We start from the raw sequence: 27,707 nt of genomic DNA on the forward strand, positions 1-27,707 counted from the left end.
AGCTCCCCTCAGTGCGAGCGTCAATAATAACGTCACCACACCACATGGAGCTTCCTCAGGCTCTTTTCTAACCCAGTCAAGATTTTGGCACTTTCCTTTATAAGCGGCAGCTTTCTACAGCCAGCAACTGAACGGTCAATGATTCTTCAAATCAGCCCGTAGGCCTGTAAGTTGTTGAACACTCTCCATGCCAAATGACTTCAATGGGAGTGGCTGGAGCTCAGCTGAGCTCCAGGCAGAATCAGGTCATTCATTTTGAAGGCGGGATTACTTCTATAGACGGACGCACCTTGGGACAGGTGTCTCTTCTGGAACGTACCCACGGAGCATGCGGGCAGTGTCCAGTGAAAGGTTTTGATCAAACTGAAAGGACGACGACATTAACTGGACTGAGCTCTTCACCTGAAAAAGTGGTACTCGACAGTTGAACCAGAAGACTCTTGAGTGGTCACACCCCCAAACCAGCTTTAAAAGACCATGTTTACTGCAGCCAGACAAATGGGCCAGCAGCAGCCTTTTCATGAAGCAACACTGACACACAGTGGGGGCAGGTGGGCAAACCCAACATGTACATCCACTGAAGAGGTCCAACCAGCACAGCTCCAGGTTTTAAAAATGTCTGTGAGAATTAAATGATCCCAAGTTTATCTGGCCTTTATTTCATACCTAGTTTATTCCCAAAAGATAAACAGACCCTTTTAAAAATCAGATCATTCCTCTCGCCCCACAGGGTGGGCAGGTTGCCAGTTTCAGTGCTGGAAGGGTGAATGCCAAAATGCATTAAGTCTTGGTTTCCATGGTGCACGGAGCAGCTCTGGTACTAACCTCATCCCCGCAAGCAGAATTGGATTTTAACTTGGGAGGGGAGGGCGCAGCTGGTTACCTTTTTAAATGACACGCAAGAGCTCCCTGCAACAATGGCGGCACTCAGCTCTGCTCCAACAGGAGAAGCCCTGTTCTTTCTCCCATCTGAAGTGAGGCAGCTCCCAGCTGATCCCAGTGGTACAAGTGAAACCTCTTGGTGTCCTCTATGTTAGGGGTTGGGGGGGCCCAGATCAGCTGTAATGTCCCTAGTATGTAGCCATAGCCTTAGTAATTACAAGTGCTGCAACTACACCACTGCAGTAGAGACACTTGCTACCGCAGTGGTCGGGGAGTTTCTGTCCCTGTGGTAAATCCACCCCCTCAAGAGGTGGCAGCTAGGTCAATGGAAGAATTCTTCCATCAAACTAGTTTTGTCGGGCTTAGGTCAGCTGAACGACATCTCGGGGTGGAACTTTCCACACCCCTGAGCAATGCAGCTAGGCTGACTTAAGTTTTAGGCGTAGACCAGTCCCACGCTTTAGTGCTCAAATACAGTGTTTCTCAACAGCCGTCCATGAGATCTGTTCCCTGGCACCAAAAGGGTTGAGAAACGCTGCTCTAACGAACGGCTCATTCCGAGTGATGGGAGGACTCTGCACTAAGTCAGTCACTGCAAACAAAGAAGGGGTGCTTCTGAAGGGGCAGTAAGAGATGAGAACACGTACTAACAAACATTTCTCCCCCTGGTTAGCCTTAGAGACCCAGGCAGCCCAGACAAGTGACATAGCAGCAGCTCCTAATTCTCAGTAGTTTAGATTTCATAGCAGTGGCCAGGGTGTAGGTGCTATGGAATGACACCTCGAGGCTACAGCGCAGGGCTCATTACAAATAATGAAGATAGACGGAAATGAATGGAGGACCAACCTCTCTCTTTAGTAGCAGCAGACAGGTGATGAGCATTGGGCTCGGATTCAATACAGGAAACAGAAGTGGTAGGGAAGAGGCTACACTCTGAAGAACCTGCCAATACTCTAATCTCACCTCTGACAGCGGGCATCAGATCAAAGATGATCAAAGTCGTGTGTAATCTTGGGGTCATGCTAGATTCACCACCAATCCTAGACCTTACAGATAAAAAACCATGGGACAATACCTCACCCTGCTGAAAGCCAAGCCCCACAGGATCGTATGGGCAAGATGCCGTCTCCATAGATGAAGAGTCCCCTAGAGAAAAGGAGTCTGAATTTTCAGCTCAACACTGGAGAGGAATTCTAATCACGAATGTAGAGCTACAGACACAAACCTCCATAATCTCATCCTTGGAGCTTTCATTCTGAGAGAATGGAAGGGTGTGCATGCGCATGTATGTATAAAAATAGACCCTTCTGGTCATCTACTCTCCTGTATCTTGCTGCAGCATGACGGATGGCAGGATGAAAAGCAGAGCCCTGAGGCTTTCAGGCGATGGTAGATTAATGATGACATGGCCTTGACCTCCAAAAGGTAAAGGTTATGAAACACTCAAGGGTAACTGGGCTTCCAATTTCATACCCAGAGGGTGAATGACAGCAACTGATGGTTTTATTCTCAGAAACACTCCAATCCTGGGACGCACAGCTGTCACCCACCACCTTTTTGAAATTCATCTCAACGTATTTATACCTCCTGGCTCTTTTGCCTTGCAGACTCCATTCAAGAGCTTCCGAGTCCATTTGGAGTTGAGAAACTAATGTACATCAGCAAATATTTAGCAGGGGCTGTGAAACAATTGGAAATCCCAGGGGTTTTATATAAGCATTCCTCATGTGGCTTACCTTTCAATTCACATCCCCAGAATTGCTTTTCACAGAAATATCATTGTGCAAGACCTCAGTTTCATACTATACACACACTGTAAACTATCTTAGAGGAACCACCAAGGAGATGGTGGTTTTATAGACTCCACTTCCCCACCCCAATTCTGCTGCCCCCAAAAAACCTCCAAATGCCTGGTTGTTTTCAATCTGTTCCTTTCAACCCAAGTCAACACAGCACTTTAATCTCCAACCTCATGAAATGAAGGTAAATAAAATTTTGTAAGGTTCACCTCACTTCATGTCTTCATTCAACATTTGGAGCTAGTTACAGGGAGACGTATGGCGAGATTGAGGCTCTCTCTTTCCAGCGGCTCAAAGTCTAGTTCAAAAATAACGCTGGAAAGAGAGAGCATTCCCTCGGCCTAGCGTGGAATACGTTCACCTTTTCAACTCCATTTATATCAGATACCTATGAAAGGGTTATTCATGAAAGGCTTGTATCACAGCCTACTTATGAAAATACTCTGCTCTTTTAGATCACCTTTCCTCCCAGGCTCAGGGGGGGATTGTTTATAGACAGTAGTATAAGAGATGTACACGGAAGGGTCTCTCAGCACTTCACAAGCATTATTCAGTTGCATCCCCCTGGGAAGTGGGCATCATCCTCATTTTGCTAATGGTTCACTCAAGATTCCCCCAGCACCTCAGTGACAGAACACAGAAGTTCCAGCCCTAAGCACTGACCATCTGTGTTTCACTGATGCAACTTTAGCTGGCCTCTCGAAGTGTGGGGAGTTTACTGACCAAGTTCCCCTCTTAAAAGGTTCTCACACATTTTGCGGTCTTTAAGGACTAGGACTTTCACAGCATCAACCTCTAGATCATGTAGGTCTGGAGTGATGCTTCATTTGCCAGCTAACATGGTCTATTAAAACATTTATAAAAACTAGAGACAAATCAAAATGCATCTAAGCCAGTCGCTTTTAAGGGCAGCAACTCCTCGTACAGATTTCCGAATGCTAATACAACAAAGAGGCCAACTTGTTAAACTTATTGAGCCGGAGTCTGATCTGACAGTGGTGTGAACTGAGAGCATCGCCATTCAAATCAGTGAAACGTAAATGCAGTACAGGCAAGATCAGAAGCAGGTCTCTATGCTGAGACAGCAACTTTGTAATTCACAGTAAGCAATTTTCTGCTATAATACATTAGTCGGGGAAAAAAAGAGACTGTGGTGTTACCTTTAGCGCCTCTCCCTTTCCCCATCTCCCTTCCAGTAAAAATCCAGGAAACAGATCAAGCAAGGGAAGGATAAAGGAATCTCGCTAACGTATTTTTTGGACGCTGGTTTTGGTAGAGGGCAAAAGTTACAACAGCTGGCAGTTCTGAGGTTTCTCTGTGTCAAGATACTGAGGCCTTAACAGTTAAAAGTTTATGTTCTCTCCAAATGGAATCAGCAGGGGAGGAAGACAAAAAAGTCACAGCCATGTGTTAAGAGTACACCTGCAACTCTCCCAGAAGTGGAATACTGAAGTTGAAAAGCATTCTTTGACCTAGACGTCAGAGGAAGAAAGACACGCGTAAGGAATGCCACATGGCAGAGTGAAAAAGACACATCTCAGGTGCAGGGCAAGGCAAAGGGGTTAGGAAGCATCTTCACAGTCCCTTAAGAACAGCGTCCTAAACATCATCAAAGCATTTCAGCAGAGTTGTTTTTTAATTTACCAGCACAGACAGATTTTGACAATGTACAGAATCTCTACCAATCTGTAGACACCAGAGGCTTTGCTTGACAAAAACATATTTAGGAGTTATGGTATTTATGGTAAACAAGAGGCCACCCCAAGTTAAAGCTACTTGGTGCAGGGAAAGTTTTCCCTTGAAGCGTCCATCTGTTATTAAAAAGGAGCAATCGGGCGATTACTAAACACTATTTGAATTGCACATTAGCCCCAGATTTAAAAAAAAAACCCATCCTATTCAAAACCAACAAGCGCAAAAACGGCAACACACCACAGCAATGTTAACCCTTCCTGTGCATTGAGACAGTTTACATCCACACACCTCTATTTATGGGAGGGAGAACTTTTTATTTGGGCAAGTGGATCATATTTCAACTGTATTTTATCAGCTGAGGCCAATATGACTCGCCATTCTACCAACTAGCAATATTAAAGTGGTGATAAATGTGGAATGAAGCCACATTCCAAGGCACTGAACTCCAGTGAATTTGAGGTGCAAGAGAAAACATCAGGGTGCATCCTTGCTCATTGAAATGGACAGCACAGTCCCAGTGTGCTGAAATGAGTGTGTAAAAGGGGACGTGGGGTCCCCAGATTTATCCCCACTCCAGGATTTCAGATCAAACTGGCTCTGTTGACAAGTCAAATGAAGGTTCTTCTATCTGCAGGCCTCACACACTTCCCCTGGGATCTGGAAATGCAGCTGGGCTCTTTCCAACTGTGACCCCCAACGGTAAGTGATTTTGCTTTCAGTACTGAGCTACATATTTGGACAGAGGCTAAAGAGAATCCCCCTCACTCTCCCACAGCAGCACTGGGAGCTCATGCAGGGCTAAGCACCCCTAGATATCACAGTGACTTAATACGTCCATTCTATAGAATAGACAATAAATGAAAATTTATCAATATCAAAGCGATTGGATCCAACTCAGTACACGGGGAGCAGAGATTGGGAGTAATCAGTGGCCATTAGACTTAAAGTCTATATATGGTCAACATCTAAAAAGGCTATGGGAGAAAGAACAAATGGCAATACACAATAATACCTCAGAGTGTCACTTCATGACATAGATTCATTAGGACAGGCTTTGAACTAATCTATAAACCAGATTAAATGCAAGATTCCCAACACCCACAAGCGAGAGCGTTAGCAATAGCTCTCACCGTCGTTCGCTCACCATTTTATACTCGGTTTCTCTTTTTGCAGAGTGGCAGAGACAAAGAACGGGTTGATTAACTCCCTTCCATGACCAACTCTGCTTGGCTGAATTCCCCTGTAGTCTGGTTTGCAGAGGCATTACTGGCGTTTAATTATTAAAGGTGAACGGAGAATTGAAAAATGTAGTTTTGTGTGACAGTACTGCTTAGCTCCCAACCAAGATCAGGGCCCCATTGTGCCGGGCACTGCCCAAACATGGAGCAAGAGACTGGCCTTGCATTAAAGAGCTAATAATCTTCAGAGACAAGACAGAGGGAGGGAGAAAGGAGTTCCAGTGTCCAGGGTACCAGCCTGGGACATGCCGGAGACCAAGGCACTCAACTCCCTGCTCCGCCACCAATGACCCATTTCTCTGGCCCTCAATTTCATCTGTACAACGGTGCTCACAGGGTGCTGTAAAGGTAAAAACAACAAAGATAAGGTGCTCAGATGCTACGGTAACGATGGCCGTAGATGTACATCAGGTGGATTACACTTTGCAGCTCAGGAAGAGACAGACATTAATCGACAGGCTCAAGGGAGCACAGAAAGTGTGGGGGAGAACTGGGAACTGAACCCAGATCTCCGGAGCCAGAGCCACAAGACCGTCGCTCTGAACTCGGAAAGCAAGAGTTTTATTATGCCAAGTTTATCCGTTGCCCTATTTAAAAGGCATGCAAGTACTGCAAAACTGGTCTATCCTCAAGCAGACTGGATATCATCCATCGAATTAGTCCAGCTACTCTGGATGTTAGCTACTTCAAATGCCTTATAAAATACTCAGGAGCGTCTCTCTGGTCTGGAATAAGAAGGCAGTAGAAGTACACCCAGTAGAAAAGTAATACATATTTGTCCTTTTCTATTTGCTTCACGGCTTAAGGTTTCTGTGATGCCAACAAAAGCAGCCCCAAATTCAGGGAGATGGGCAGGTCAATGAAGGAGCAGACTTTTTGCAAATCTTTTGTCAAGATCAAAAGGTTGCTAGTTTTTAAATCTCCACATACATTTCTCAAGGATTTCAGATCACACGCAGAGAAAAATATGCTGGCCAAACACATTTAAGACAGTTTAACCTCTAAACGCTATTCCTTCATTTCTGTTTGGATCTTAAGTGTTCCTTTTTCCAGAAGACACTGTACCTTTTTATTAGTGGGAATAGCCAGAGCAAGGAATAGATGTGTTAGGAAGTTCCAAATTATTAGTAACCGAAGTCAGGTTAAATCCCAGACCTTAATGCAAATCACTTTTCCAACACCACCATGAAGCTCAGGAGTTTAAGCCCACCCACTCATACATTTTGTCCAAAAGACTTACTGCTTTTTGTTCTAAATAGAGTTAAAATACTCAGCAATATAAATCTACTATGTTAAAGACAGGTCAATCAGAATCCCCTTACAGCTAAACTAATATTACGTTTAAAAAACCAGCTTATGCCTAGGGCAGCAGGGTTTTACACAGCCGTTTCCTGTGGGACTCTCCTGTAGGAAAGCTGACATACATAAACAAAGGCATTACTCAGAGATGGGCCTGAACCTAAATCCAGATCCATCTCATGGCAGTCTGATCTGGATCAATCCATTTTGCAGCTCTGAGCAAGCTCCAGTAATCTCAGAACTTTTTAAATGCACTCTTATATCTCCTTGAATTGGGCTGAGTTAGGAAAGCCTTTCCCCTTTATTAAATAACTAAATCAAAGCAGGCTTCCAATGATGTGAGACTAAGCATGTTCCATAAGCTGAATTAGTTGGGATGATAATACTCTTAACAGCCTGACCCAAAGCCCCATGGGAGTCTTCCATTGATGTAATGTGTTTTGGATCAGTTACATTTAGCGAGGCTCCACAGCGTTCTGCAAGACTGTGTTAAAAGGTAAACCCATCGAAGCAAAAGGGGTTCTCCAATTCCAAATCGAATGCCATAGCAACTCACTGAAAGTGTATTAATTTGACTGCATGGTAGGTTTCTGAACTCACAGGACTCCCTCCGTAGTCAGTACTTTCAGAAAAATGTTGGGGAAGAGAAGTAATCCAACGGATGGGGGAAGGGAGTAAAATTACAGCAAGTAGCACTAGCAGAGATGTTTGACAGTTTGGTTAAGAGCAATGGAGAAAGCTTCTTAAATATCTTTATTGAAAAATTCAGAGGGTGGTAGTGCAAACAGAATTTGTATAGGCTTAAGACCTTTATTTAAGAAAGTCCTAGCAGTTCATGCTACTACCTCTCTCTCATTCACCCTTCATTTTATGTGGGTTGGGTTTTCTGGTTTAACTTTTGTCTTCCCTGGTGAACAGGGGTTAAAGAGAAACCTGACTTCGTTTCTCTCCCTCAAATTAGAATAGATCCTTGAAGGCTAAGAGCAAGAGCACAGTTTGCCATTCTCCCCCAGTCGCTCCTCCAAATTCCTGCAGCCAAGTGGTTCAACAGCCCCTGAATGGCACACATAATGACATCATTGATTGAACCATAATAGAAGGGAAAGGGGGAGTGGGGAAAAGATGTATTTGTGTTACAGACAAAAGATAAGTTCTGTTTCACAGCAGGGACAAACGAAGAACCAGATGACTGGACAGAGTGAGGTCACAGAGTCCCCCCCAGCATTGTCTTCCCTTTAAGCAACCCCTTCCCCACTCCCTAAAGGTTTGTTAGGGACGCAAATCCTTTTCAAATGGCACTGTGGATAAAGAAAAGATCAGGGGTCCTGCTGACCCCTTGCAGCTCCTCGTCATTTATTTTTAACATGACATCGTGTGTGTGTCAGCGCGTGCAAAGAGGTAACAGGAGGGGAAGAGACAAACACGAAGAAAGGAGTAACTGTAAACACTACATTACTACGAACATTAAAGCCGTTAAAAAGGGGAAAGGCAAAGCAAAAGGACAACGAAATAATGGAACGTCCCCGCCGGAACCACTCAATTACCGAGTTTTTAGATTTCACCATTTCTTCCTCTCCCCTAGACTGGCAGCTGTTTGGGAAAGCAGCCTGCCACGAATCTGAAATTGGGAGCATACTCTGGGTATTGTGTTCATTAAATGATGGCCAAGCTGAAATATGCAAAACACCCTGAAGTCTGGAGGAGAGGAGGTGGTTCAGTCCATTTGAGAGAAGGCATTTGCATAGTTCAGATTAGGACTGAGAACACAGCAAAGGTTATGGACTGTTTCAATGCAGGGTTTCGGTTTGGCCTATGCCTAGCGGAAACACACCAAGTGAAATATTTAGAGTGCACTGTTTGGGGGAGGGGAGAGAGATGCAACCCTCCCCAAAAAGAGAACCACTCACAAGCCAGTAACCAAAACGAGGAGACAAACAGATGGTGTCACCAGTGTGACAAGAGAAACAAGACAGAGGGATTTTATAGTCCAGTGTCTAAAATCTGAAGAAGCGTGAGAAAGACACTAATATTATCAAGAGGGACTAAAAGACCTTCCATTAAAGAGGGAGGAAGAAAAATGCTCAAACTCAAGTAGGACATTGGTTCTCCCCTCCTCCCAATAGCACTCACTGGTCACATGGTCCTGGCTCTGCCACCTCCTCCTCATTTCCAGCTTCTAAATTGTATCCAAAAGCCACAAATACCCTCAGGTCTTTCCTGTTGCTATTGTTCTATATAAGCTGCTCAGTGCTGGAGTTGCCACCGGGATGTAACATGAATAGAACAGGAGAAGTCCATGAGACCCTCCCTCTTTCTCTCTCTAAGGTCCATTTTACAGAAGAGTTTGAGAACCAGGAGAAAAGGAAAAACAACAAGAGTGGTATGGCACACAAGCTGCCAGCAACTCAGAAAAAGGCTAACATACTAAACAGACACAAGGGGTAAAAATCCTAGTACCACTGGAAAGTCTTAGCCTAGACAGATACTTGGGCCTCAATGTCTGGATACCCCCAACTTGAGCCACCTCAAAGGGGCTGATTTCCACACAGCAGTTCCAGAAAGTGAGGTCCCTTTAGGGTTCTGGCCCCCTAGGTCTTGGAATTATGTTTAAATAGTATCTAACAAGTATGGGTTGAACTTGACACCATCCCTGCCTTAAAAGGTCACAATCCTACGCGGCCTAACATGAATACATAAGAAGGGTGGAATGAGCTCCCAGAAGAAATAAGAGTAAACTAGAGGCCCGTACATTTATTAAAGCCTTTGCCACAGAGACAGCAAAACCTTGGTAAGAAGAGGAGGGAGGACTCCTAGAACCTTGGAGAGGTGAAGAGTTCACTACATGGAGAATGCCTTGAAGACTTTGCTTAGATACAACAGTGATAGGCACGCTGGAAAAATCAAAATGTACATTGAAAGAGATGGTTGGTAGGTCAGAAACAAGAGGAAGCCTGCTTGGAAGAACTGGATTTGGAGGAAGGATCGAAGAAGATAGGGAAAATACTTGACACAGGGAAAACTGGTCAGAGCTTATAGGCAGCATGGAGATTGGAAAGTGCAGGCCACAGGAACGAGCAGCTTAAAATCTGTTTCAAGGAATGAGAGCATGAAGTTGATGTGGAAGAAAAGGAAGCCAGTGACAGGACTGGAGAGATGTGAGATGTGGTCAGAGCAGGCGGAAAATTACATTAGCCGCAGAGCTTTGGATCTGATAGCAAGGGAAGGCCAGGAGATGGCAGCAGCTCAGAGAAGAGATGACCAAGATTACTGCAAAAGGATCCTGAAGGAGCCAACCAAAGAGGACACCAGGGCTGCAAAGGAAGGGGCTTGAGAATCTGGAGGGGTTTGCTCTGTCATCCAAAGACCACTTCCAACCACCCTTCCAATGTAGGTGCTGGTGACGGTCTGAATAATGGCTGCCTCCTCCTCTGGCAACCATGTTACAAGAAAAGAGCAAACTGGACAAAATCCATAGAGACAGAGTGACCTACACAACAGGTGGCCAAGTTTTAGCCTCCACTGGCAAATGACTTTTTAGGGGAATGCCAGGGAAGCGCCCTCATCTCTACCAAGCCAGCAGGAGAGAGAGTTCCCAGGAGATTTATAACCACATGGGGATGAGATTGGGATTCTGTGCTTGAAGGAGCACAGTCTCCAAAAATACCACCACCCTGAACAATTTGTTACAGGTAACACCTAAGGGCCCTACTACTTTGTGCAGTTAAGTGCACTTGTATCTCATCAGCTTCACTGTTTCCCATTTATGTGGCTCATTCAACAAAGCAACAGGGGCAAGGAAAAACATTTAAAAGAACAGGAAAATGTGATTGTAAAGCCACAGGATCTGACAGACTCGGGAGGGAAGGTGTCATACCTGGAGCTGCTTTAAACTGTTTACATTAATTAGATTTCAAATTGATGATGTCCCTTTCAGAGAGCAACTTTTTACTGATTCCTATTTCTTTAAAATGCCCTGGCGATAGAATAACCTCTTCAAAGGAGGTGAAAACTATCTAATTTTCACAAACAGAGACAGAAAGGCAGGTTGGTGTCATTGCACCTTCTGCAAAGCATTCAGCATCCCTTAAGGAAATGTTACTTTTCTAAGTAGGTTTACAAAGATTTTCAACAAATACACAGATTTCCAATTTAAAAAAAAAAAACTCTACTTACATTTTTGCATTCAAAGGAAATTAAAAATCAAAATGCATCTTAGGATAAATTGTTATTTATTCAAAATGTAAATGAATTATATAAGTCCAGAATGAAAAGAAAAGTAACTTCATCCTAATGTTTTCTATTGGGGTCTCACTTTTAACCATCGGGGAATAATGAATTCCATGCTGGAGCTCAAACTCACGCATTTAATCTTCAGGGGATATTCAGTCCTTCGTCAAACTTCTCCCGTTACATTTTGATTAACCATGGACATGTTTTAAAATCTGGTTTTAGATGGAGGAGGGTGGGGGTGGGGAATCAGCAATTTTCAAACCTCCCTATAACTCCTTAAAAGAATAAGCCTCTCTAAATTACAACAGATCTTCATCCACACCTCAAGCAGCAATTGTGCACAGGATTTTCAAAGGTGTCCAAGAGTGAAAGTCAATGGGAACTGGGCACTTTGGTGTCCTTCAAAAAGCCCGCAACAGGAATGCTACAGACAGCAGGGAAAGGATTATTTTTCCTTCAGTGGAAGAACACTCTTCTCACAAAACAGAGACAGCAATGGCTCTTTATCCACACTTCCCCTACCTTAAGTTCAGATGTAGACTGCTGTATGCAGTGTTGACTAAGTAGACCATACAGATAATCTCAGTCAGCACAGGGAGATAGCTAGGTACCAGGAGTGGGATAACTTGAACACAACCATTACTAGTCAAGAATTCTTGCAATGGTGTTTACTTAGCACTCCAAAAAACCTGCTAGGTGCATTACAGAGCAACAATGTCAGGACAGTCTCTGTCACAAAAAGTTTACAATCCAGTAAAGGAATTCTACCTGATAGACAGACCTGCCCATCTTCAGATAGTTGCAGTCTGTTCACATTTCCTATTATTTCATAAAGGCCCCTTTTATTCTGCTCTCTACAGAGGAATTCAACTACATGCTTGCAGGCTCATAACAGCATCAAACCCACATTAGTCTAGCACAGCTTTAAGATGCTTTTGTCTCCACATCTAACAGTAATAAGTTAGACTATAAACCTTGCTATAAAACTAGAGGCTAAGACTGTGGACTTGAAAAAAAACACACACACCTCCAAACCAGGGCATTAGGAATAACCATGCTGGAAAACAGCAGTCAGGCTCACTTTGGGCTGGGGAGCCATTTTTAAACACCTGTTGGGTAGTTCAAACAACATGGAACTGAGAAATCTGCTTTGATAAGACCATCCTTACATAACCCATAGTATGGGACGTGACATTTTACAGCCTGATAAGACGGGAGGTTGTAGGGGCTCAGCACCTTAGGGTGAATGAACCAGGAAGCCAGTCTGGGCCTCTTGTTAAGGCAGCTGTCACCCAAAGCACATCATCTCCAAACACCTGCTGACATGGTTTTTTTTGTTTTGTTTTGTTTTTTTTAAGGTCTCTGGTGGGAGGTCTTGGTAGTTTAGTTCATGTATCAACTACTCTGGGTAAAGCTGATTGGACAGTAGCTCATATAATCAATGGAGCACACGCAGCCTTCACCTTCCCCTCCCCGCCAATTGGAGCTTTCAATGAGGTCCTTTCTTACAATCCCTATCCCTGGATTCTATTCCCTCCAGTTTGGAGCTCTTGAAAATCCTCCAGGGGATAAGCTGCTGGATTTCACAAACTTCCCTATTTGTTTTCAGTGGCAGACACGTGAGGACTCATCACTTACCATAAATCTCCCTCGATGGTTCCACTATGTTCCAGCCAGGATACATGGGCTCAGAAATTTACCAGGGGTACCACTGGTCTACCTCTGTGTCCCCCAGCAAGTTGTAGTTCTCCCCTGTGCTCATTGCCAGTTCCCTCCCCAAAGCTCTTTTGTGAGACTGCTCTTTTTATGAGAAAAATCAGCTATAAATATCTTTGTACTCTCTACATTCACCTTGCACCTAGGCACTTACTGGTTTCACTAAGCCCCACTAGGATTTGGGTTTCTTTCTCAGGCAAACCAGTACATTATCCACGTGTATGCTAGCTCTACTGAGTTATTCCTTCTCATGCCTACATCCTGAGCAGTGCTGCCCTGCCCTATTCTTAAGGGGCCCAGATCGGAGTGTGCATTTCTTTTTCAGCACACTATTAGCCTGCATGAGACAGCTTTCTCACTGGCCTTTGTCAAGAGGTGGTCTGGCGCTGAACTTAGCAGCAAACCAATATGTGAAAATAGAAATTTCCCCCTCCCCACCATTCCTGAGTCCAGTTTCAAATCAGGTCTTTGCCACAGAAAGCTAATGATAACACAGACAGGGGCTATGATTAGAAATACAATCATCTACGTATTGAGACCAAGGAGCTGAGGGGGCATGCAAGAGGGGAGACAGGAGTGTTAAGTAAAAGACTAGAAAGCATTCTTATTACAGGAGGGAAAACAAATCCATGTTTGACACTCACAGCCCGACTTTAGCCGTGCAGCCTGTGCCATCAACGCAGCCATGCGCAGGCCATTAGGTAGAGAAAAGCCAATGGGCGGGGGAGGAGGCAGCCTTGCTTACTGCACCCTTGTGTTAAAATCTCCAGAACTGCCAGCACTATTCTTCACCTTGTCACTTCCCATTACCCTAACCCAACAGGCCTGCACTCACAGCTACTCAAGTTAGAAAGCAGGGAGGTCGGTTTTTAAGGGGACGGGGGAAGGAGGAGCAGCAAGGGGGACAAACATACCAGACTGCTAGACTCTGATGCGTACAGGTGTGTGACTCTCTCAGACACACACACAGTTGAACCCTGAGTCACGTAGGTATTCTATCCAAGCTTTTTCTGAAACAAACATGGAAATTACGGCTTCCAAATATCAGTGCATAGTATATATATGCTCCAAAAAATTCAGAGACAATCTGCAACTATTAAGTGTAGCCATAAGCCCTAATTTAGGAAGTGGTATCCCCACATTCATATTTTGCCTTATAGAGTGATACATCTTAAGTCGAAGGAATCACAGGGGCACAACTGGGTCCAAGGGACGACGTTTACTAAATGTATACAACATGCAAGAGCTAATTACATAGACGCACTGCTGCTCTGGCCGCGGCAGAAGATGTTGAGGGCCATTCCTGGGCTCTCAGGCTATGTAAAGAGATATTCCCTAATGCCTAGACACTGTAGATAGCAGAGGTTCCTTTTTGAATATCTGTAATGATGTAATATAAAGGGTTTTAGCAGCATGAATTTGGGACTCTTCCAAATAACTTTCAAACAATGAAGACAAGTTGTGCAGGTGAACCCAAATGAGGGCTCACAAGAGTTCTATGCCACACCACACCAAAACACTTTACCTACCTACTGTGTGTTACAGCAAAAGATTTTTCAAATGTTTTAGAATTTTGTTTTGTTTTTTTAAAATGGAACTTTTTTTTTTTTTTTTAATTCCCCCCACCTGTAAATCTCGATGCCTTAGTTACTGTTAGTCCAACTATACATAACACGGAGGGAAACAGAAAATCCTCTACAAATTACCTAGAGCAACTTTTTTAAATACCTCAAAATAATAAGATTGAAACAGCCAATATCATGGGAGTTTCAGATCTAGGGAAAAAATACCGTGCATCCCCCTGAAAAACTTTCCTTTCTAAAGGCAGAGCTCCAGTTTGTAGCCCCACCTTGTCACAAAGTACCAGATACCTTGTAGTGGTCTAGGACTGAACAGTGACCGTGCTGAACCTCAGTTCAGCATTACTCTGAGGAGAAAAACGTTTCTGTGGCAGGCTGATTTTTAAGAACTCCCAGCTGTAAGCAGCTGCTCAGATGTTTGGAATATTCGAAGCAGTCCAGGTGGGCAAGAGAAAGTAGGCAGAACACTGGGGAGGTGCTCAAAGGTGCAGGATATACACAAGTTATTATATGGATCCAAGCACCACAATGGTGCAGGGATGTGCTTATGTATGTACGTACGTATGTGCACACGCACAGAGTGAATATACTCTCCTGTAGCACCTTTTATACAAACCGTACCACAAGGCACTACAGAGGGCAAAAACAATAGTGAAGGGAGGTGTGTTAAGAAGAAATTAAGAGGTGTGAAGAAGATAGAAGGGATGTTTTCAGGTGTCATCTGAGAGAGTCCTTTAAGACTACTCCAGATGCTGCAGAGAAGACTCCTGGGCCAACAGGGCTGTGATTGTGTGAAGGGATGGCCAGGAAGACCTAAAACATGAGCAGAGGCAAGCAAGGTCGAGGAGGCAACTGGAGAGTCCACAGAAAGTTTAAAAAACCAGACATATAACCGAGAATGGAGCCTGCTGCTAAAACAAGCCAAGAACCAGTCCTAGTCTCTCTTGTACCAACTACAGAGCTCCAGAAGATTGAGCTTTGTGGATTTATAACTGTCTCCATATCAGAGGTCTGGAGGAAGCTTCACATGATACCTAAACTGATGGAGGGTTTAGGAAGTCTCAGATTGAATACGGACATGAAGCTCATGACCTTTCACCATCCTAACACACCATAAGCCATTTGCAATTACCAGTAACATCACAGAGCACCAAGCTGGTCTTATTCTATATTAAATATAAATCCCTAGTGGGTAGCTAGAAGGGGCTTCTTTTTCAGGGAGTTTTCTCCATCCTGATCTGCCAACATAAGCATTTTTCCCTCCTTTGCTTCTTTGGTGGTTAATATTTTCACATCCGGCGTTGGCGGGGGTGCTTGGAAAGACTGCAGGCAGGAAAAGGATTCCTCCTCAGCACGTTATTATAAGCTCGCTGGGAGCCAAACAATTAAGCCAATTGTTTTCTCTCTCTCATTTAGATATTTTGTACACACACAAACTTTCTGCTGGGCTCCTGACCCCTGCTCTCCCTCAATATCACATGAAATAATCAGCCTGCCAGCTCTGTCCACCTAATCTCAAACGATGAGTGCAATAATTTTCATCTGCCACCTGTAAAACAAATCCTTATTAAAGAGAATTAAGCCAGAGCAGTGACTGGTAGCCATGTTAATTTTTATTTAACTCTTCGTAGCCACAAAGACTACTTTCTCCACCAAAACATGCAACCTGCCATCACTGCTGACTAATAATCAAGCTGGCATGTCTATGGAGCTCTCAAAGAACTGCACAGGCATTACATAAGCGTCACAATAGCCAGGTTCTCACTCCATTTTACAGATAGGGAAACAGACACAGAAAGGTGAAGCAATTTACCTGAATAAGTGTCAGTGCAGAGAATGGACCCCAGAAGTCCTACCTCCCAGTTTTCCCCACTCTAACCCCAGCTGACCATATCATCTCTAAGACATGTAGAATACATAGAAGCGCTCTTCATTGCAACTGGCCTCTTCCAGTCTAACTCACTTGATGTCATCACAACCTGGTGTTTTGGACACCACAGTACTCTGTACCATGGACAACCATTCCCACATGTGGTATCACTGAGTAATGTGTGTACACACACACACACCCCTCATTGTGATTAAAGAGACTTGGAGTCAAGACTCCTTTTTTCCATTCACAGCTCTGGGAGGGAGTGTTTCTAGTGCTTAGAGTAGGGAACTGGGATTCAGGACTCCGGATTCGATTCGCAATACTGCCCCGATTTAGTGTATGACCTCAAAGCAGTGACTTCATCTCTCTGATCTCAACATCCATGGGGCTGAGGGTTAGTCAGCCAACTGTCTGTAAGGCAGTTTCAGACCTCCACATTAAAGGAGAAACATAAAAGCCAATTACTTTGGTCATCTGCTCAGATAGGGAAAGGTATTTGATAATCCAATGCTGGGCATGGGGGGGCTTTGGGCTTTTATGTTATCCCTAGAGCTTTGACTTTCCATTTGGTGGCAACACTCTCAGCAGGAGACTTACGAGGCTATTTTATAGAAAAAAAGCAAACCAACGCCTTGGAGAAATGCTTCTGCATCACAAACTCCCACTAAGCCTACCTATAAAACATGCAGCTATAACTCCAGCCCCTGGGGAGCCAAGAGCTCTCAGCGTTACAGAGAGAGGGAAATTTATAAGTGCGTGTATGGGGTAGGGAGGAGTCAAGGGATGGTAGCTTCAGGTCAGAGTGAGTGTGTTTTAACAGGAGACTTCACAAGAGAGGATGGGGGGGGGTTAGTACTAGGGGGAGATAAACGCTTGCTTGGTTTTATTTTAAACATTAATTTGGTGGGCCTGTACCGCCAAGACACAAGCAAGCACCTGCCCTCTGTTCTGCCAAAAATCAACCTTTTCCTGCTAGGACCCTTCTGAACTACTGGGGCCTTTCCTCCCCTTTAGGTGGAGAGGAAGAGGATTTTAAACTTGAAAGATTTCACCCTGGAGGGCTAGTCAGGGGGTTCAAAGCTACAGATGAGTTCTCTGCCACTAATGCAGCTCTGCATTTGCTCCCTGCTCTCAGCAGGTCTGAAATCCCCCTTAAGCAATGATTCTCTCACCACCCCTGGCCCTCCCTTCTTCCAAACCAATTTGAATAGAAATGAAGTGTGGCTCCGTGGAGACAATGGTTTATTGTAAACTTTTTGCTGCTAAGCAGGGTATAAAAACCTGCCCCGGCACATGTAAACATTAGCAACTGCCAGGCTCCTCTGTAATGAAAAGCTATAAAGAACACCCAGGTGGGCAGTACAATACTACAGGCTAATTAAAGTAACCAATAATATTCCTCACAGGAATGTGAGAGCGTTCCGCTCAGTGGGAGAAGCCACTGCTAAGCCGGTGAACTCAGCTTCCTGATAGAACAGAAACAAACAAACAAACGACATAGCACTGCAAAGGCTGGACACCTCGCTTTGTAAAAGGCACAAGGACGGCATTTGGAAGTCAGGCAAACTGGATGCTAGACCTAACTCTGCCATGGATGTGTGACCTTGGGCATGTCGTTTCCTCACCCTGGTACGCCGCCATCTGTAGAAGGGGATCAGTTCGTTAATGAACTTCGCCTGGCATTTGTGTTTGTAAAGCACTCCTTCAGCTCAGGTGCAGCACTTGGCTGCTTTGAATCGCCAAGATTCTGGAGCAAAAAGAGGAAATCATTGAAGGCCCTCTCAGAAATGCTGACTCATTACCAAGCCCCAGATCTACTATTCCACCCAAAGCAAGCTGCAGCCATGAATGCTGACACGGCATATATCCTTCCTGAAAAACGACAGTTCCTTGTGACAGGGTTAATGATGTTTGAGCAGCCTCTCACCCTGACCTGCCCTTCCACATATTCCAGCTTTAATGCACTTGCCTGATTCCCCCACCCCCAAAGGGATGTGTGGGGGAGGAACAGTGGCCTCCAACACCAGTTATTTTCTACATCACTGAACTTCCTGGCTCCACATTTGCAGAGCCTGGCATTTCACTCTGACTTGCTGAAGAAATGGATGCATTAAAATGTCCACAGTACAAACCCCATGGGAGAAGTGGGGGTTATCTCTCAGTGGTGGAGGGAAGAGGACAAACCCATCCCCTTACACTCTTTCAAAGAGAGAGGAAGGGTTTCCAAACCCCACTAGCACAGCCGTTGCAAATGGACAAGATTTTTCTTCACTTCCTGTCCTAAAGCATTGTGCAGTGTTGTTGTGCACTGGTACATCATGGCTGCACTTCATACCAGAGGAGTAGAAGGTTATTCCTGTGTGATGTTTTGTGATCTAAGCTGCTATAAGAGGGTATTACTGATCCCTCTCTTTTCTATCTGTCTCCCTCAAACAGGAGCTCTTTTCCCCTGTCCATTTTAATCTCTCCTACTGCAGAACATTTTTACGCAGGGGATTATTGTACTGGCGACGATGCCTGTGCTACCACGCTCTTCCTCTCCCTCCTGACATTTATATTGCCCTTCCCAACTCACTCAACATCTTGTCACCAAAAAGATCCAGTCTCTCCAGGCAAGGTGGAATTGTGCTTCGTTCGCTGTATTTCCAAGCAGACGCGCTCAGTCAAATCCTGCACACATACAGGAATCTTTGAACCTGATGGCTAAGGGGACCTAGAGCTCTGTCCGGCATTTTCAACCATTTGATGAATTACAGTTTTGAGACACTTTTCAAACTGAGCTCTGGAGCCTCTCATCCCAGAGGAAGTCATTACCTTGGGGAAAAAGATCAGTTGTGAGGGCCGATCAGGTCTATCCACCTATACAACACAAGCCAAATGCCTGAAAACAATCCAGTTATAAAGCCTCAACTGTCTCTCCTTCCCACTTGTAATATTTTATGAAGAGTTTATCTTGACAGCCCCTGGAAGGAAGCCCTCTATCCACCAGCCTGGCGCCTTGGCAGTCAGGCTTCCTCAAAACCAACAAAATTACAGCCAAACAAAGAGAGGAAAGGACAGGGGTAAGGAAAACGATGCTGACAAGAGTCCTCTTGTGGCGTGGTGCATGGAGCGCTGTATCAGCGACAGAAGGTAAAAATCTCAGGAAGGAAGACAACTTAGAACTTTCACTATTCTGAGCACTGTGCTAATCTGTAGGTGCAGACAGTGTCCTAGAGGCCAATGCACCTTACCTTCTTGGAGACTGAAGAGACATTCAAACCAAATCTTTGAGCCCTTTCCTTTAATTTATCCATGTTTACCTACAAAGACACAGGAAACAGTTTAACGTTTAAGTCATTGTCACTTGAACTGTAAGATTAGGAAAACTAAAAGACCAACTGTGGTTGGGAGAGGGCAGCTCGTGAGAAGGGTCCCTGGATAGAGAGCGACCCATTCTGATGGGTCTGTGGAAAACCTGGTCGAGCAAAGGACACTCCTGTGAGCACTCCCTCTCTGTGCTAGGTCGGCAGACTCAGCAGCGACACCTGTCAGCTACAGAGGGGAAGAAAACAGTGCCCCAAATGAAGCAGTCAAGAACTTTCAGAGAGCTGTATTCTGCTCCCAAGTTTCATTAATGGGCATCTCTTAAAGCTCAAGTATTAGCCCAAAGGACAATGCTACAGATGGTGAATTCTCCCACTGAAGGACCAGCTCGTTCAGTTTCCTCTTTTTTCTTTTTTTTTAAACTGTAAATCAAATGAACTTAGTACTCTTCCTTCAGCAGCCAGATACAATTAACACAATGGAAGGAAACTTACTGCCTCTCAGACAAACAACCAAACCAGCCATCTCTCTCCAACGCCTGTCGTTTTCAGTAACCACTGTTTCATTCTTACTCTTCAGGAACTACTAGGACACATCTAGTCAAGCCCCTGGCTTTGCCCAGGTCACAAGCAATAGGGTTTCCCTTGGGGGAAGTATCCCACAGTCTAATGAAGCCCAGTTATGGCTTTCAGTGACAAGTCTTCTACAGTATGTGGTGCCATGGAAGAAAATGGGGTCCCTGACACTAACCTACTTCTAAGCAGTATTTGCAAAACATCTTCCAAAAACACACTGCCCAAGAGAAACCGTGATTAGACCCAAAACTTGCTTAAATTAGCTTTCTGTTGCATTTTGCACCAATAATTCACCATGATCAAGCAGAAAGGTACTAAGCGGGCTGCCCAGAACTCTCAGCTCTCCATGTATTTTAATACCTTACATTTCCAGTTGAAATCTGAGGTAGAATAGTGAACCATTTGGACATTAGAAAGGAAGGGTCATTTACTGTAGAAAAATAGCAGGCTGTCCAGAATCTAGGTTCTTGGAGCAATGCATATATCAATTCAAGCAAAAAGGGCAAAGACATAACACCAGGCACACAAGCGGGAAGCTCGCATGCAATATTAATAAAATATTTGCCTTTATTCCTTCAGGCATTTAGCTCTAAAACCAGCTTATCCAGGAGTGCGGTCAGCTGAGAGAGACAGCCAAATATTGCACAGAGGAGGGGGTCCTAGCAAACTTAATGCCCGTATAACCTTAAGCAACCTCATGCATATCCTACCTGGTTTGTTTTGGGGGTTTACTATTTACTCCTGGGGATGAAGACTTGTCTGAACAAGCTAAACACTTTTGGTATTGTGATTAAAGGGCATGATCAGCTATAATTATAAGCAATAAGCATTCCTTACCGTAGGCTTGCTGTCTGCAGACAGACCTGAGATTGGGAAAGGGGAGGACACAGTTAGTGATCAGAAATGGCAAGAACAGTTTTAAAACAGAGTTCTCTGACCCCCTTGGCAAAGACATAGTTTAAGCAATTTCCACTGGATCATGATTGAACAGAACTAGCTGGGTATCCCTCATGTTCTAGCGAGCTAAACACAAGTGAGAGCCAGGAATTGAAGTCCATTTTAATCCTGGCTCTGACACTGCCTCGCTGCGCGACCTGGGAGATAAATCACTTCATCCCTGATTCTGTTTCCCCATCTGTAAAAATACAGATAGCCTTCTTGTGAGGTAGCTGAGAGCTTTGACAATTAGGAGTGGTATTTTTAAAGGTAGCCCAGGTCCTACTGATTGCTCATGGCAACTGGGTGCTGTACAAAAATCTAGCTGTTCGTGTCTACTGGACTAGGGTAGCTCGGAGCCACTCTGAAAAAGGACCAAGACAATGCATTTCCATTTCCTGTCCTGTGTTCTTCCAGCCCACTGATTCTGGTGATCTCTAGGGAAAGGGGCACAAGCAGTTGGAAGCACACGAAGTCCCATTTGGCTTTTTCTGTATAGGAGGTGTTAAATACTTGCAGAAGGGTTAATTCTACAGATTAGCTCTACTTGACTTGCTTACCTTTAGTTGAAGCTGTGGACATACCAAACCTGTAGAAAGTAAATAGAGTTTTGTCAGAGACTCAGGGCTCCAATATAAGGTAGGAAAGTGTCTGACTCGCCAAGCATAAGAGGTAGCAGGAGCGTTTCCTTCAAAAATTCTTCATGAGAGTACTTGAGACAAATTGGTCTTTGGGTGGGATTAACCGGCAACACTGGCTTCCAGTTCATGTTACTACTGTAGTGATCACTGCTGTATTTATTTTGAAAAAAGGAAATCTCTCCTGGGCTAGCATCAGCACCATTGTTCCATACAAGCAGCTGCAAAGCCCCTCAATAACCACCTTTCCCTTTGTTGTTCTACATCACGGGGAGTAGGCAGCATCGGTTTCCTGGCATTTTAGGATCAAGGTAAGTGACACAGGTTACATACACAAAGCATGTTGTGCCAGTGCTAGTAAATCAGGTTTAAAAGTGTAGTCCAGGTGCTGAATACCAAACACTCGCCTCATATTTTGAGCACCATCTTCCCCTGCCTTAGCCACCTGTGACACTCAGGAGGGCAGGCAGGCAATGTTACCTAGCAGTGAATGCCCAAGCTTCTGCTCTAGGACTCCCACCTTGCATTCTGAGCTCTGCCAATAATGACCCTGGCCAAGCCCTTTCCCAAGACTCAGTTTCCCCAGCTGTAAATGGTGATAAAAACCACGTTTCTCTCTGGGGTGGGGGGAAGCAGTGTAGGGGCTGCGAGGTTTCAATCGTTAATACTTGACAAGTGCTTTGATGTGCTAGGACAAGAGATGCTTAGGCAAGCAACAAGGACTACAAAGTGGGCAAAGCCTTCCAGAAACTCAGGTAAGCAGTTTTCCGAAAGACAATCCAGTTAAGAAGCAGCTTTCACCTCCACCTTACATGCCCCTCAAAAATCCAGACACTTTCAATCCCCAACGCTGCCCCAGATCCCCACACACAGAGCTGTGGCGAGGATCCGTATCAATATGGGCTGTCAAGGAGACAAGAGTCTAGGAGTTTTCCACCAATCACAAAAGGGTGACAGTGCTCCAAGCAGAGACTTACCGAGCTGCTCGCGCTGCCTTCTTACTCTCCACACTCACGGGGACATTGAATCTCTCAGCCCGTTTCTGCATTCTCTGAAACAGGGAGAAGAAAAAGGGCAAGACTTAATCCAGCCACACTGGCAGCCAGTTATGGGGCACACCTTAAACCAGGGATGCCCGCATTCAGTCCCCAAGAAAGCATTCCCAAAGCGCTAGGAGGCCAAGAGCCCACTCTTAATTTGTGGCCTAGTATTTAAAGACAGAGATCAGAGTTCCTGGGCTCCATCCCCAGTTCTGCCAGAAACTCACCATGACTGAGCAAGTTTCACCACCTCTTTATGCCTCAGTTTCCCCTCCCCGCTTAAAACAGAGCTATTTCCCAGCCTCATTGAGAGGACTGGAGATCCTTGGAGAGAAGGCACTACAGAAGGGAAAACCATACAAAAGGGGTGTAAAACGATCACAAAATCATCTGAGATCTGCCTTAACAGATCATTAGAGCAGAGACTTGCAGCTGGTCAGCTCTGCCCTCATGCCACAGCCAGTGGGAGAGAGTTGCTATTTGCATGGTCTGTATCATGGCCATCCCTTAAACTTCGGGATACAGGCCTAGCAATGTAGCGCTCCTTTATTTCTATGGCAGTGATGAACCGCATAATAAAAATCTAATCCTAGAGAAAGCTTTTCGCCGGTGAAGTCCTGGCACCTGCAGCTCCCCAACTTTAAATCTGAGCAGAGCGTACTTATTAAACATCTGTATGGAAAGGGAACTGCCAAAGGAGAGACAGATTAGCACACTGACCCAGAGGCAAAAGGACGGACTCTTTTCCTTTTTCAAATTAGTACAATACAAATCTGCTGCTGCGCAGACTGGTATGCCAAGCCTTGCGCATCTCATCCGGGGAGAACCTTGTGCCAAAAGGCAAAGCAGCATCAGCCCTCGCACTGATTGCAAAGGGAGCAACTGTGACTTGCCCTCCAGCGGCAGGAAGAAACCAGGGCATTATCCAGCCTCAGCTGACTTGCAAAAAAAAAAAAACAACAAGATTTTTTTTTTTAAAGTGAAACAAAAAGGAGAAATACGCTTGAAAAGAAGGGTTATTTCAAAAAAAAGAAATCTGTTCCTTAAATCTTAGAGCAAGTCTTTCTGCGGGTGACCAGCACAATTCACACAGCTGGCTCAGGAGTGGAGTTGATCACTTAGCAGTGAAAATACGATTAATGCTGAAATTCACCATAGGAAGGATCCAGTCTGCCATCCTTTCCCCACAGACCAAGATGCAGTCTGCCTTGGAAAGGAGCGAAGGATGGAAGTGTTGAAAGCACAGGGTGCGTGTGTGGTCATACACACACATACTTATTTATAACCCTTTAAGTATTTTTATACTTAAAAGGAGGAAAGAAATTTGATCGGCCTTCAGTGCCTTATTCTTATTTATACAAGACCATAAAAGTTGATTTGGTGCTTTACAGCTAAGAGCAACTGGGAATTTCTTAGTTACTCGGACTAAAAGTAGCTGCAATAACCATTCCCTTGACTATTGTCAAGCATGGAACAAACTTCTATGTGAAGAGAGACTGAAAAGATGGACTGTTTACCTTCACAAAGAGAGCAATATGGGAGGGATGCAGTCAGAAGTAACAAAATCATGGTCTAGAGAAGTTAGACCAAGCTCTGCAACTCACCCTCTCCCATAGCACAAGAACAAGAGTGTGTTTAACGAAACAAAGGGAACATGTTTAAAATTGATAAGAAATATTTGTTCATGCATTAGCCTGATGAACTCATGGCCCCAAGATAGAATTCAGGCCAAAAGCTTAGCGAGATTCAGAAAAGGATTGACCATTTATATGAACAACAAGACTATCCAGAGTTGTTATAGTGAACACTATAACCACAGACAAGAGCTTTGAAGGTCTATACACCCTCCTGCTTCTGGGCACACGCCAGCCTGAGTATTACGGGCTAGGAGGGGGCAGTTTATCTGCAGATTTTTGCACCTACCATTGAAAGGGCTAGCATTGGACACTGCTGGGGGTAGGATATTGGACTAGATGGAACAGTGGTCTGATCCAGGCAATTCTTATGTTCTTAACTACTTACTAACTCTTTGTAACACTAAGCTCCTTATGGTATTAAAACAGAATTTTAAAAAACGTGATTTACTTATGCTCTTACTTTACACTTGCATGTCATTCCGCTTGAACCAATGAGGCCCAGGAAGGTGAAATGACTTGCCCTAGAGGTCACATGGCAAGTCAGTGGCTGAGCTGGGACTAGAACCCAGGAGTCCTGGAAACGTCAGTGGGATGCCATTCTACACACATCTACTCCAGCAGGTGTCTTGATTAAAAAGGTACATGAAACTAATTTACATAACAAAAATGTGTTTTCTTTGTGAATGGGTCTTGGCGGAGTTTGGAACTGAAAACAAGGCTGTAGGTATGATGTCAGCGAAGGCATTTAATGAGCTGTTTAAGCAGCTAATGACAAAGGCATCCCACAAAGCGTGGAAGACGACACTTCGTGATTTGTTCTGGCTCCACCTCAGATCAATTTTTACGTATTTCTCCTCATTGCTCCCCCAGCTGAAGTCATAATCCTCCCTTTCAGACATCACCCCTGGTTGCTGTGGAGCTGTTCATGTCATAAACAGAAGATTATAACTTCAAGGTGGTGGCTGAACAGCAAGGAGAGACAAATCATATTTTCATATCAACTCTTGATTATGGAGAACAAGAGAAAAAAACAAAACAAAATAGAAAAAAGCATTAGAGGAAGCAGAATGGGTTTTGGAGACTGAACACTTTTGCAGTTTCCACAGGGGACTGCATCAGTTGCTTCTGGTGTGTGTATTTTAAAGACGACAAGTAAGCATAAAAGAGAGAGGATCATAAAAGGTAAAGATGAGAATCTGTTAACTGATCAGTTCATCCCAAACAGGATTATTCCCTACAGCGTATTCTCAGCAGGGCTCTATCGTCTCCAGTTTGACAGGTCTCGAGGAATCCAGGATATCAGTCTAACAGAGCTGGGAACGGCAGTCCAGTGATAGGGCTTTAGAGACATCAGGAACAAAGATGCAGCTTACAAAGCCCATGTGATAATGGAGGTAGGCCTGAGTTCCTCTCTAGCAATCCCTTCAGCCAACTCACATCAGAGGACGCCACGGACTAAGTTCATCACTGACTGCAATACAGTTACAAGCTAGGGATGAATTTGGCTTGCTGCTGCCCGGCAGGTGGCACTGATGCGTGGCTTGTGATGATTGCTGGTAAGAAGGAATAAAGTGGTAGAAATGAGACAGGAAGAAAGGAAAGTGACATACACTGACAGACGATTGACAGGAGCAGACCTTAAAATCTGGTGGCAAAATGAAATGCACCAAGAGCTCGACATCTCTTAAAGACAATCTGCAGCCTAAAGCAACTCAGAATCACAATATAAAGCCCTAAAAAACCTAACAGGGTTTACAATGGAAACACCGATAAGAAACGTAAGGGAGGGATCCCCAAATGTGAAACACACACACACACACACACCGGTTAAACAGATACCCCTAAAAGGAGGGAAGGGATGGGGTGGCGACAGGAACCTTACCTCCATCTGTGGTATTTCTGATGTTATTTTCACCACTTTCTTTTCTGCACCCCTAGACGATTGGGGGGGAAAAAGAGAATGGATCAGAGCCAGGAACTGACACTCAATCTAATTTCCAACCACAGAATTCCTATTAGTTTAAAATAATATGTCCCAGTAGCAGATATACTGGGTTGCCTCCCTCCACCTCTGTAAGTATAACCAACACATCTCAACCATCACTGGGTTTATGGTCTACAGAACGAAAGCACCCTCAGCCAACACTCCTAGGACACCAACGCCTCTCCAGCCCCTTGCAAGACAAACCTCTGTAAGCGTGGCACTAGGTACCAAAGAGAACACCAGGTATGGAAGTACAATCCTTACCCAAGGTTGGGGTAAGACAGAGGGAAGTACTCTCTTGGTGAGGCCACAGCTTGACAGTCAGGCCCCATGGGTCCTAAATAGTGTGACTAGTGGGGTGGGGGTGGGCTCTAGCAGTCAGGACTCCTAGATTCCATCAGGGGCTCTGACAGGAAGCATGGCCTAGTTGCCAGAGAAGATCAATGGGGTCAAGAACTCTTGGGTTCTCCTCCCAGCTCTGTTACCAATGCAGCCTCGATGCTCCCCAAGTCACAGCGGGGAGGTGAGGATTAACCAGCATGCACACAGCACTCTGAGAAGCTTGCTTGAAAGGTGATACAGAAATGCAAAGTATCACACATGTTCCACACACCCAAGAATAACCTATCGCTATTTCCCAGAGGCTCTCAACAGTAATGTTCAGCTCCCACCAGAAGCCCAAAGCCTGGACCATGTGCCCTGTAGAGCTTTATTCCTTTACAAAGGATTGCTCTGTTCTAGTTCACGGCACGGCCACCGGTTACTTTCACCAGGTCAGCACCAGCTTCCTCAGCTCTGGCGATATTTCAAACGCACGCTTCTTTAACAATGCACAGTTGGCTACAGCGAAGACCAAACACAAATATAATGGAGTGGGCGGGCTCCAAAGTTTATGCTCTGAAAATAGGGCTGAGGTTTGCGGGAGAAAACAAAGGAGGAAAAGAAAGTTCGGAAGTTCCCAGGGTAAAAGAAACAGCATCCTCCTCCCCCAAACAACTCCCATAAACCAGTGGGTCATAACCAGCCTCATTAAGGTCTCCCATTTAGAGAAATGTGCTGCCTTTGTTCCAGATTCCTGGCCAGTTTTCCCATTTTATGCCCTGAAAGGTCGTAATGGTTTAATTACACTCGCACAGGAAGCAATTCTGAACAGGAACCAGGACTGGTTCCTCTCCAGCCTGCACAGGAGCTGCTTGTTTGGGACGCAGATAAAGGACGCCCCCTGCTGTCCAAAATTAAGTACTGAACTCAAATGAGCTTGAAGCAGTTCTCTCTCCGT

The 27,707-nt window shown here is 44.7% G+C and overlaps 1 protein-coding gene across 2 annotated transcripts in view; it reads right to left on the reverse strand.

Moving 5' to 3' along the window:
• SARNP (SAP domain containing ribonucleoprotein) overlaps nt 1–27,707 on the reverse strand; it is a 49,751-nt gene that overhangs the window by 13,300 nt on the left and 8,744 nt on the right. Inside the window, exons 5-9 of one of the 2 annotated variants that reach the window (XM_054012443.1) lie at nt 26,327–26,378; nt 22,745–22,818; nt 21,690–21,718; nt 21,031–21,056; nt 19,546–19,614 (exon numbers count right to left, since the gene is read on the reverse strand). In XM_054012443.1, the coding sequence (XP_053868418.1) occupies nt 19,546–19,614; nt 21,031–21,056; nt 21,690–21,718; nt 22,745–22,818; nt 26,327–26,378 (250 nt within the window). The remainder of the gene's footprint in view (nt 1–19,545; nt 19,615–21,030; nt 21,057–21,689; nt 21,719–22,744; nt 22,819–26,326; nt 26,379–27,707) is intronic. The other variant, XM_054012445.1, reaches the window with a different exon arrangement.

The sequence above is a fragment of the Malaclemys terrapin genome, chromosome 23, assembly GCF_027887155.1.
Source record: "Malaclemys terrapin pileata isolate rMalTer1 chromosome 23, rMalTer1.hap1, whole genome shotgun sequence".
NCBI classification, from domain to species: Eukaryota; Metazoa; Chordata; order Testudines; family Emydidae; genus Malaclemys; species Malaclemys terrapin.